Below are 11651 nucleotides of genomic sequence, written 5' to 3'. Positions count from 1 at the left end.
GCTGGCTTAATTATGGAGCTGATACCAGGTCAGTTTATCCTGATAAAACAGGAGTGTGTTAACTGTAAATCATGAAAGCAGGAAAAAGGATGTAAATGCTGCAAAGGGAGAAAGAAGGCAAGGAGAAAATTGAAAGATGAAAGGTAAAGGAAAAGGTGGTGCTGAGAGCATTTCCCAGAGGAGTGGTGCCTGTTCTCAGAACAGTAAGGAATCATTCCTGGCCCTTGGTAGGGTTTATTCCAGTTCTGTCATCAAGGTCAGAGTCTGGTTTGCATTTCCCAGTTACAAGTGAAGGCAGCTGCTTTTAACAGCGTAGTCCATTGCACCTGCAGCTGTGATGCTGATGACTGGGAATGAATATTTTCTAGTACTGATTCCTGCCTTTTCCTGGCAGCTTTGGACCATCATAAACCAGGGGTGGGGTCAGCTTTTCCTTGGGCTTTCCCTGATGTATGCAGGATTGGACTGAGGTAGAAGTTTTTTTTTAAAAAAAAAAAAAACTCTCCCATGATGTAAAGAAAGAGGCCCTAGCTGCTCTTGCATGAAGAAACTGAGTTAAAGAGAGCCTTTCTGATGCAAAATGCTTGCACCAAGTCTCCAAGCACTTGTAGAATACAGCAGGCCCACCTTACCTGCATGAGGGTGACTGGGGCAAGGTAATGCCTCTGCTCAGGCTGGAGCTGCAAGAAATGAGACCTTTGGACTACACACAGGGAAGGGACAGTCTAGCTCTTACAGTGATGCAGCATAGTAAACTGGCTTATTTGCAGTGGTGTGAAGGACCTGCTCTGCTTGACACTTCCTTTCCCAGCCAGGGTGCCATGTTGCACAAAGCTGTGCTGTGGCTTAGCTCTCAGGCAAGGTGCTGAGACTCCCAGGACAGGGCGAGGAGGCTAGAAGGGACATGGAGCCTGCTACTGGCAGGGTTCAACCCATGCAGTCTGCCCTGCAGTGGCTGCCTTAGAAAAGCCCCAGGTTTCCTGCTCCAGTGTGCCTGGCTGGCTTTGGCATGAGTTGTTCCCCTGCTCCCCATCCTGCTGGGTTCAGCCTCTCCAGCTGGGCTGCTTTGGCACAGCTGTGCCTTTGGGGTGTATGCTGCATGTCCTGGGCTTTGCTTCCCTCTGGTGGACAGCACTTCTGCTGCCCAAGAGCCAAGGGGAGACAGCTGAGAGCTGGGCAAACCAGCGGGCACCAGCTAGCCGCAGCCCAGGGTCACTGGTGTCTCTGACTGCAATTGTCGTCATTAATAATTTGCCGGGGGAGGATTGAGCAATGGGAACTGGGAGGGGAGGGCAATACAGTAACTAAGGAGTGTCTCACATATAAGCTCTTAGGCTCGCTGAAACCAGTTTCATGATGGCATGAGCATTTCTAGGTATTCCTTCAGCTGCCAGCTGCTCTGATTTGCAAAACTGAGCTCAGAAGCCTCTGGCTTGGGCTATTAGCTCACTTGCCTTTCTACCATCCTGACTCATGTTTACTCTTCTTGCTGCTTAAACATCCTCTCTACGCTTAGAGTTCCTCAGCATTTATCCCTTCGAACCCTTGCTGGTTGTTCTGCATGGAATTGTGCTCAGGGAGACCAGCCTGCTTTTCTGCCAGCAGAAGGGAGCCCCCAGGAACAGGAGCACAATCTGGGCTGGAGACAGAACAGGGGACAACAAAAGAACACATTAGAATGACCGGCAGGCACGGTGGCTTTCCCAGCCCCGTGGGCTGTCCTGTCTCCCTCTGTGCAACAGGCAAAATTCAAGCTCCAGCCCAGGGTTCCCAGGCAGGTAGAGCCAGCTCTGGAGCCCTCCCTCACTTACTTGGCACATGGGGCTGAAGCCTGGCCAGTGCAACTCGGAAACAAAAGCACACTTCTGCACGCAATGATGAGTGGTTTATTCTTTTCAGACAGCTACCAGGAAGACTGGGGGGCTCCATCCCCTCCTAGCCCAGCTCCCTGCAGCAGGCATTATCCACACACACATGCAGCCAGTGACTGGCACAGAACACAGGCCTGGGCACTAGCCAGCAGGGCCCAGAAAACGCGCTCGGAAGCCACAGAAAGTAATGGGGGAGATATAACTCAGCAGCGGAGAGAAAAACCACAGGGGAGGAATCCCACAGCACAGAGCCGAGCAGAGGAAGGGACACAGGCGCCTGCCAAGAAGCCCCAGCAGGGGTGTGACCCCCTCTGCCTGGGGGTCAGGAAGGCTGGCGTACCTAAGGCTCAGGGCATGGGACTCCCACACAAACCCTGAAGAACCCAGTGCCCGAGACGGCCTGTCCCCAACCACAGCCTGCTCGCTCAGAGACACGAACTGAAGTGCAAGCAGAGACGGAAGAACGTTTAAGGCTGCAAAACCTCATGCAACTCCCCCACCCCCCCCCACCCCGGCCCCAGCAGCCCTTGCTGGAAAACCTCCCCCAGCAGGCAAAGCTGCCACTGCCACGTGGGTTCACAAGTTCCAGGGAGCAGCTGCCCCACACCCAGCTCTCCCCAGGAAGGGTCACAGAAGCCCTGGCCCTGCTCCGCTCCAGCCTGCCTAGCCGACCAGCTTGTTCCACTGGACGGTGCTGAAGAAGGAGTGGGACTTGAGCTTCGCAATTCCACCTCCTCCTGAGCCCAAACGCCGCTTAGGCCTATACTGCAGCAGCTGCAGAGAAAAGGAACAGGACACCAGGATGGGAAGATGGAGACACCGGAAAGCAGCTACCCAGACTAGGCGGCTGCCTTCCCCCAGCCTCCCCCAGCTCCACCCGGACTCCTCACCTCAGTGAGCAGCGATGCAGCTGCCACACTGAGTCCCTCTGGCAGGTGCAGCTGGGTGTGAGCTTGAATCCCTGAAGGGTGGTTTTGGGACAGGGGCTGCAGGAGGCAGAGGATGATGGTGAGCAGAGGCACTGAAATCCTGCTATGATTTCACCACCGTACAACCCCACCCTAGCTCGGTGGGATTTAAAATCCCAGGTCCTCAGCACCCAGAGACTCAGGCACCGGGAATCACACACCTGAGACAATGTGGCACACAGCTGCTGTGTCTGCACCGGAATTCCTCCTCCCACCCCCTGCACACAGAAGTTCTTCCACTAAGGTTCCCCCACCACAAGTACCACTCAGTTCCTCTGCCTCTTACCACTCCTGTCAGCAGCTCATACAACAGAGACCCAAAGCTCCAGCAGTCAGCAGCTTCAGTCAGCTCAGAAATGCTCCCCACTTCTGCAGGAAGAGCCAGAGAAGAATTAGAGCTGGAGGCAGGGCAGTACCTGGGCACCAGGGCCTGTGGCTGCTAGTGACTGCCACATAAGGCAAGTCTTGTTGCAAGCAGGAGCCCTCTCTCCCCAGGTCAGTGGCAGTGGGGAGAGGACAGGAGCAGGCAGGGCAAGCTTCCTTTACCTGGGGCACTGTAGAGCTCCTCCAGAGCCTGGCTGCAACACTGTGGCTCCACCTCTGCCCACTGGCTGAAGAAAGTAAGACGGACATGACCTGCAGACCAGCACGAGAGCCAAGAGCAGGGAGGTTAGCACAGAACCAGCGACTCCAGCAGGAACACAAACCCAAGCCCTGTTCGCCTCAACTGGGAGCAGAAGCCATCACTGGGAAAACCCAGGGTGCTGGGCCCCTGCCACACCCTGGACACATAGGGGTTGCGTTCCCCACAGCCACCCAACAGTTTCCCAGCTGTCCAGCAGGCACATGCAGCTCAACAACCTTGGGGCAGGCTGCAGTGAAGAGAGGCAGTGCCAAAGAGAGAAAGGTGAGCTCCCCCCCTCACAAAGCTCTCACTTGGTTCCTCCACTAAGCACGCTGCGAGGCAAGCTCTAGCTTGCCCCAATTCTTGCCCGTTGGTCAGGGACTCTCACTCAGAGGCTTGCACAGACAGCAGCAACTCATGGCTTGAGGGTAAGGACAGGCTCAGGAACACCCAAGGGGGCAGTAACTATAGGCAGGGGCAAGCTGCATTCCCCTAACCTCAGACACAGTTTAGCTGGTCTTAGCTTTCCTGTGCTGGGATTTCCCAGACAGCTAGATCCCACATGGGAGCAGAAGCAGCACATTCCTGTGGCTATGGCCCCTACTCTCCCTCTGCAGAGAGGCATCTCTCATAATAATCTCTTGGAAACCCCAATCCAGACCACACTTCCATTCTCAGAGACATCCAAACCTCCCCAGCCGCCCTTCCCCCTCCAAAGCAAACTCAAGGGAGTTCAAGTCTCCAGGAAATGGGGCAGACAGCAGTCCCCGAGACAACAGGCCTCCCTTGCCCACAGGGCAGCAGCCTTGGGCACCACCTACCAGCTGTATCAAGCAGCAGGTTCCTGGGGTTGAGGTCCCGGCACAATACACCCTGTTGGTGAAGTCCCTCTAAGGCCAAGAGAATTTCTGCTGCCCACAGCCGGACCTGCTCCTCCTTCACAGCCCAGGCTCTGTGGTTATGCCTACAGGGAGCCAGAGACCTGCACAGTTCAGATACTGGCTCCTCTCCAAGTGGGCCACTGGTCATGGTTGCTCCCCACAGGGGCTCCTGCATCCCAGGGTCAGGCCCAGAGGGCCTGCCAGAACCGTGCATGGCAATTCCTGCACAAAGCTGCTTCTGTCCTGAGGAAGCCAGAAGGGGCTGAGCCCAGGGGCCTTCAGACACCTGACGAGACTGAGGCTCCCCCTTTCCTGGATGGGCCCCCATCATGGTCTTTGGCATGTGGGCAGGCATCTGGGGAAGTCTTTCACCAGCAAGTAGCCTGGGATCCTGCCAGGAGGCTGCTCTCCGTGATACATTGCCCACGCTCTTGCTGCTGGTTAGGAAGTCCTGGGGCTGCAGGACCAGGCCCTGGTTGTTGAGGTGGCTGGAGCCTTTGGTTGATGCTGCTGTAACGTGATTCGTGATGCGTGGCAGAGAATGCATCATGCTTGAACGCTGCCCTCCAGCTGCAGCCTTCATGCTGCTGGCAGGAGCCAAGAGAAGCTGACAGTGACTCCCGGGTCCAGGGTCTGGGCTGTCAGGGGACTCCTCCTGAGGGGGAGAGGGGTCAGCGCTTCCCAACAGGCGGTGGTTTGCAGAGCCCTGGGGGCCGCTGTCTGTCCGAGCAGAGAAACTGCATTCTCGACTGTTCCCACGGAAGCTTCCCACTGCCTCCTCTCTGCCTCGGTCCCTCAGGATTGGAATGTGCTTTGAATGCAGAGAACCAGAGCCATCAGAGGAGCCCTGCTGGACACAATACTTGGAGCGGAGGTGAGACCACAGCATCTCCCCTGGAAAGTGAGAAGAAAAAGTGATGGAGCAGAAAGCATTCCAGGTTTCCCCCTCCACAGGTGCTGCCCGTTCGGGCACAGGCCAAGGTTAGAGACCTTAGTTTCTCCAGAAGTAAACCCAAAGTTCATGCAGAATATCCCCAAACCCTATGAGCACAGGTCACTCAACTCCATACTCCTCAGTGACCCAGCATATGGGCAGCTCATTCCCCCTTCCTTCAACAGTCTTTTGCTACCACTTCTGCACACTCTCGTTGATCCCAGCCACATCACTTCCACGTCACAGTCCAGCTACACCTTCACACATTCCCCTGATCCTGCAGCCATCCCCACTCTCCCCTGAAAGCACTTCCTCCCTACACGTCAGCAACAGTGCTGCCAGAGAGAGCCCACAGCATGGAACAAAGCACTTAGGTCAGTGATGAGTCAGAGCAGCAAGGCCCGGAGCCCAGAGCATGTTGCCAGAGCTTTCGGCAAATTTGTGGACCCACTGATCACAAGGGGCAATCTCATTAAACTCAGCTGCTGGTTGCTTTCTGCAAATTCGCTCTATAGCAACGCATGAGAAGCTGAGGCTATTCTCCAGCACACGTCAGACTGTATGTGTCATTAACAGACGCCACTTGCTGCTTCCTACCCACCCACTCATCTGGCAGAGAGCAGAGCAGCTCCTCACTTCTAACCAGTCTCCGCTTGGTCACTCTACCTAAACCCCTATGTTCTCCCTGCCCTGTGTCCCCTGATTCTCCATCTCCTCTCTTTGGCCTGGTCTCATAATCCAGTGTGGCCTCTTCTTTTGTAAGCAGTTACCATGAATGCCTTGTTCAAAATGAACTACCTCACCTGGATCTCCTTTTCCATCGCCTTGCTGTCATAGCCAAACTGTGCCAGCAAGAAAGAGAGGCTTCTCTTTCCAAAAACCTTTGATGGTTTGCTTCCATTGTATCTCTGACCATGCCAGAAGATGCCAGACCATATCAACTTCCTTACAGTGAGGTATGATTATATTATGATACCGTCTGACAGGACTCAATGAGGCTAAAGCCACATCCTCCCCACCCCTACAAACCTCTCTCTCCTTCTAGGTCTCCATACTCCATTTCTAGCTTACTTCCTCAGTCAGCTCTTATCAAAACTCCTGAATCCTCAATAAAGCTTAGTGGCTCCTTTTGCAAAGTCTTCAGGCACCTTTCTAAGGAGGAATACTTGTGCTGTCACTATAGAAAGCAGTCCTTAACCAGCAAGAGAAACATATTTGAAATCAAAAGAAAGGGAGCATGAGGGAGAGAGCAGGATATGCAGACAGCAAGCAAGTACAACAAAGCACTCACCCTGCACATGCTCCAGGTGAAGGAAGATGGAGTCCTCACTCACGTAGTAGCAAAGCAGTTTGACCATGAAGGGGACTCCATGAGGAATGATGGTCTGCCGCTCACGAGTCTCAACATGGGATTTGGGGAGGCTCTAGGGAGGTAAATGGAGGTAGGTGTTACAGCAGGGTAGGCACCTGGAACCTAGCACCTGGCAGAGCAGGAGGACATCTGGAAAGACCTGCTGGTAAGTCCCACCTGACAAGCCTCATGGCTGTCCTCCCCATATCACTCACAATAGAGCTCTCCATCTGTGAAACCTGCAGCTCATGTTTAGACCAGTCTGTCAGTACATAGCACCCAGCTGTGGTGATGCAGAGCTCTGTCAATGCACAACACTCTCCACCTGCAAGTCACACTCCTGCTCCACAGCAGTGGCCATCCCCCACAACAGCACCAATTCAAACTGTGACTCAACAAATGAGTTAAACTGGAATTTACCATTCCAGCTCTCTTTACTTTTCCCTCTGGGACTGATGCTTCTCCCTGTCATGCCAGAAACTCCTTATTCAATTACTTTAGTCCTTCATTTTTAGTAAACAGCTGGCCTAAGGGCACTGGGAGAGTGCCTTAGACTTGTACTGAGCACCCTCCACCCCACATCATCTGCCATCTATTTCATGCTGAGCTCAGATTAACACAAGCATAAAGCTTAGATTGCACCATTACAAGTCCAGGCCCACCACAGGAACAGAAGGAACACAGCTCAGGCTTGAAAGAAGGAGAGCTTTTGATCACAGAAGATGGCTGAGGGAGGTAAATAAACAAAAATAACAGCTCATAGAGGCTTTATGGGAAGTTTGACATTCCCTTTGCTGAGCTGCATCTAAAAAGAGCTAAGCAGTATTTTCTGATCAGCCATATAGGCTAGAAGGTATCTCCTCCACATGGTCACCCAAAAGAGACAAAGACAGATGAGCTTCAAAGCTGGTAACACCCACCTTAAGTATAAAGGTCCCACCAGTGACTGGATCCTGGACTATCTGCACCTATGAGCAGCATACACAGAACATGTCAAAAGCAGTAACTGCTCTCACTTCAGCTCACAGTAATATTCCAGACTTAACTCTGGATCTAAAACAAGCTCCCACTCGACAATCAGAATCCGGTGTTCTCCAAACCCCTGTTCTTGAAATACCAAACATGCTCACTACTGCTGAGATAGCCAAGGAGCCAGCGATTAGAGTTAACCAAAGAGGTGACTACCCCACCATTTTTGCTCCCTTCAACAAGGAAGTATTCACATTGCTCTTTCTGGGCTCTGTTTGGTGTGCTGGGTTGCCTGCTTGGGCCTCAACAGGTTGTGAGAAACACCTTAGTCCTGACAACCTGGAATGTGTGGTGCGCAGAAGGGAACAATGTGTCAGTGCATTCATGGAGGTGGTAAGCCCGGCATCTTCAATCCAAGATCATGAACTATTAACTAGTTTATTCATGCAGAAAGCTCGTCTTCTGCAGAAGTCTAGACTATCTGTAGGTATCTACCATCATAGGACCTAGGCATCAAGATGAATTCCCTACATTGGAAAGGAATGGAGCTGCCGACTTCTTTGCAAATATCTTGGGAGCTTTAGCAACCATAAGTAACAGGGACATTAACAGACTTCTTATCTGACAAACGGACTCCTGCCCTCCCCTGAAGATTTTCCTTGGTGGGAATAATTTGGATGAAAACCCTCATGCTCCTTGCTCAGCACACCAAGGGCAGTCACTGCATCCCAGATGGTAAGACCTTCCAGGCTACATTTGGCTTGGCCCAGCACCAGCCTCACCCTTCCCAGCTCCAGGCACAGTCATTACCTTATCAATCACTCCCACAACCTTACACCGTTTCAGGTTTTCCACTGCTGAACTTAGCGTCCTGATCGGCCGGAAGCGAAGGCTGCTGTAACCCTGCAAGGCAGTGAGAGAAAAGGATGAGGGACCTAGAGATGCTAGAGTAGTTGCCATTTTCCCATCATCCTCCTCACCAGCCCCTCCTTAGCCCCTTACCCTGTCCTGCCTCACTCTCCTGTCCCTTCATTTCTCATCTGGTCCCACAATGGCGGGTGAGCTGCAGTTACCTTTGCTGAACACAGCTTGTTTTCCACCCAGACAGGAACAATGAGAGGAAGAAACCATTTTTAACATTTAACAACACGGCTGCCTCTGTTGATTTCCGTCCCATCAGAATGTTTATTGTTGCTATTAAGAATGATGATGAGAAGCTAAATAACACACCTTGCAAGAGCCCTGGAAATGCCCCGGGCAAGCTGAGCACAGCTTAGCCCTTCGCTCCAGAGAGGGAAAAGGGCTGCCACCAGCATCCCTCAGGAGGCCAGCGACACTCTGTAGCTCACACATCCGTCATTTTCTCCACACTACCTGACCACAGCATCTGGCCATTTGTATACAGGTAGTTGAGAAGATTCACCATGGATGTGTTATCACACTGAGGCGCCTCTCTGGTGTCCCTCACCACCAGGTTTCCCTGTACCAAGGAGCCATTACTATTACATCCCACCAGTTCCATATTCCTTTGGCTCAGAATCCCATACTTACTACCCCAAGCCCTTGGCTCACCCTGTCACCCGTGGCAGACACACGCCACTATCACGGCTCAGCCAGCACCAGCGTGTGTGCTGGACAGGCTTCCACCTCAGGAACTGGCCAAGTCAGCTCCAAGCACGTAGCCCTTGGAGATGACAGACCCATGGAAGCCATGCCCAGCCCCAGCTCCTCACCACATCTGTGGGGCTGCCATTCCCCAGAGTCCGCTGGAGGTGGCAGTTGAAGATCTCCTCCGCACGCTTCAGGTACTGCGTTATCTTCCGCTTCACAGCCTCGCGCCGCTCCTTATTGGGGTCAACTGCAGGGAGAGAAGAGCCAAGGCAGGCGTGAGGGACCCGCGCACAGCCTGACCCCCGCACAACCTCCGCCCCATCCCCGCACGCCTCCCAGCAAGGCTGCCGCTGTGCCCCGGCCCCCTCCCCCCTTCCCAGGGGGCTGGTCCAGGCTCCCTCCGCGGGGGGCTGCGGGGCAGCCCGCTGCCCCCACACGCCGCCGTCGGGCACCTCTCGCGCCCCGCGGCCGTTGGCGCCCCCCGACCCCCCCCCCCCGCTACCCGCGCCGCGGCCGTTGGCGCCCCCCGACCCCCCCCCCCGCTCCCCGCGCCGCGGCCGTTGGCGACCCCCGACCCCCCCCCCCCCGCTCCCCGCGCCGCGGCCGTTGGCGCCCCCCGACCCCCCTCCGCTCCCCGCCCCGCGGCCGTTGGCGACCCCCGACCCCCCCCCGCTCCCCGCGCCGCGGCCGTTGGCGACCCCCGACCCCCCCCCGCTCCCCGCGCCGCGGCCGTTGGCGCCCCCCGACCCCCCCCCCCCGCTCCCCGCGCCGCGGCCGTTGGCGCCCCCCGACCCCCCCCCCCCGCTCCCCGCCCCGCGGCCGTTGGCGACCCCCGACCCCCCCCCGCTCCCCGCGCCGCGGCCGTTGGCGCCACCCGACCCCCCCCCCCGGTCCCCGCGCCGCGGCCGTTGGCGCCCCCCGACCCCCCTCCGCTCCCCGCCCCGCGGCCGTTGGCGACCCCCGACCCCCCCCCGCTCCCCGCGCCGCGGCCGTTGGCGCCCCCCGACCCCCCCCCCGCTCCCCGCCCCGCGGCCGTTGGCGCCCCCCGACCCCCCCCCCCCGCTCCCCGCGCCGCGGCCGTTGGCGACCCCCGACCCCCCCCCCGCTACCCGCGCCGCGGCCGTTGGCGCCCCCCGACCCCCCCCCCGCTCCCCGCGCCGCGGCCGTTGGCGACCCCCGACCCCCCCCCCCCGCTCCCCGCGCCGCGGCCGTTGGCGCCCCCCGACCCCCCTCCGCTCCCCGCCCCGCGGCCGTTGGCGACCCCCGACCCCCCCCCCGCTCCCCGCGCCGCGGCCGTTGGCGCCCCCCGACCCCCCCCCCCGCTCCCCGCGCCGCGGCCGTTGGCGCCCCCCGACCCCCCCCCCCCGCTCCCCGCCCCGCGGCCGTTGGCGACCCCCGACCCCCCCCCGCTCCCCGCGCCGCGGCCGTTGGCGCCCCCCGACCCCCCCCCCCCGCTCCCCGCGCCGCGGCCGTTGGCGCCCCCCGACCCCCCTCCGCTCCCCGCCCCGCGGCCGTTGGCGACCCCCGACCCCCCCCCCGCTCCCCGCGCCGCGGCCGTTGGCGCCCCCCGACCCCCCCCCCCGCTCCCCGCGCCGCGGCCGTTGGCGCCCCCCGACCCCCCCCCCCCGCTCCCCGCGCCGCGGCCGTTGGCGACCCCCGACCCCCCCCCCGCTACCCGCGCCGCGGCCGTTGGCGACCCCCGACCCCCCCCCCCGCTCCCCGCGCCGCGGCCGTTGGCGCCCCCCGACCCCCCTCCGCTCCCCGCCCCGCGGCCGTTGGCGACCCCCGACCCCCCCCCGCTCCCCGCGCCGCGGCCGTTGGCGCCCCCCGACCCCCCCCCCCCGCTCCCCGCGCCGCGGCCGTTGGCGCCCCCCGACCCCCCCCCCCCGCTACCCGCGCCGCGGCCGTTGGCGCCCCCCGACCCCCCCCCCCCGCTCCCCGCGCCGCGGCCGTTGGCGCCCCCCGACACCCCCCCCCGCTCCCCGCGCCGCGGCCGTTGGCGCCCCCCGATCCCCCTCCGCTCCCCGCGCCGCGGCCGTTGGCGCCCTCCGACCCCCCCCCCCCCGCTCTCCGCGCCGCGACCGTTGGTGCCCCCTGAACCCCCGCCCCCCGCCCCCCGGCCGCCCGCGCACCCTGGACGCCGCGCAGCAGCACGTCCACGCCGTTCTGGTAGTGGTTGAAGGCCTCCTCGTAGTCCTCGCTCACGTCGCGCTCCAGCGCCAGGCGCAGCTGCCGCGCCGCCTCCACCAGGTAGTCCCGCCGCCCGGCGCCCGGCGCCTCGGGGCCCCCCGGGGACACGCGGCCCCGCAGCTGCTCCAGGTAGACGCGGGCCTGCGCCAGCGCCGCCGGCCGCTCCCGGCTCGGTCTGCTCATGGCCCCGCCGCGCCCGCGCCCGCGCCCGCTCGGCCGCCGCCGCCGCCCTGCGACACCGGGAGACAAGG

The 11651-nt window shown here is 59.3% G+C and overlaps 1 protein-coding gene across 1 annotated transcript; it reads right to left on the bottom strand.

Annotated features, from left to right (window-relative positions):
* Positions 1–2419: 2419 nt before the first annotated feature.
* Positions 2420–11583, bottom strand: RPS6KL1 (ribosomal protein S6 kinase like 1). Its single transcript, XM_062576167.1, has 10 exons — positions 11343–11583; positions 9333–9457; positions 8410–8502; positions 7551–7598; positions 6571–6703; positions 4286–5239; positions 3386–3475; positions 3126–3208; positions 2762–2857; positions 2420–2645 (listed from the first exon to the last, which is right to left on the bottom strand). The coding sequence occupies exons 1-10, from the start codon at positions 11581–11583 to the stop codon at positions 2535–2537; spliced, it is 1974 nt and encodes a 657-aa protein (XP_062432151.1). The 3' UTR covers positions 2420–2534.
* Between the last annotated feature and the right edge of the window lie 68 nt (positions 11584–11651).

Source organism: Rhea pennata, chromosome 5 (assembly GCF_028389875.1).
Source record: "Rhea pennata isolate bPtePen1 chromosome 5, bPtePen1.pri, whole genome shotgun sequence".
NCBI lineage: Eukaryota > Metazoa > Chordata > Aves > Rheiformes > Rheidae > Rhea > Rhea pennata.
The sequence above is the reverse complement of the archived record's forward strand: the minus strand, read 5'-3'. Positions and strand labels throughout refer to the sequence as shown.

What these genes read in the sequence shown, in the direction of transcription:
- RPS6KL1 (XM_062576167.1), bottom strand. Translation starts at nt 11,583, where the DNA reads ATGAGCAGACCGAGCCGGGAGCGGCCGGCGGCGCTGGCGCAGGCCCGC. An exon ending in GGAGCTCTACAGTGCCCCAG is followed by an intron (nt 3,209 to 3,385) that starts GTAAAGGAAGCT and finishes CTCTTCCTGCAG; the next exon opens with AAGTGGGGAGCATTTCTGAG. An exon ending in ATGAGCTGCTGACAGGAGTG is followed by an intron (nt 2,858 to 3,125) that starts GTAAGAGGCAGA and finishes TGCCTCCTGCAG; the next exon opens with CCCCTGTCCCAAAACCACCC.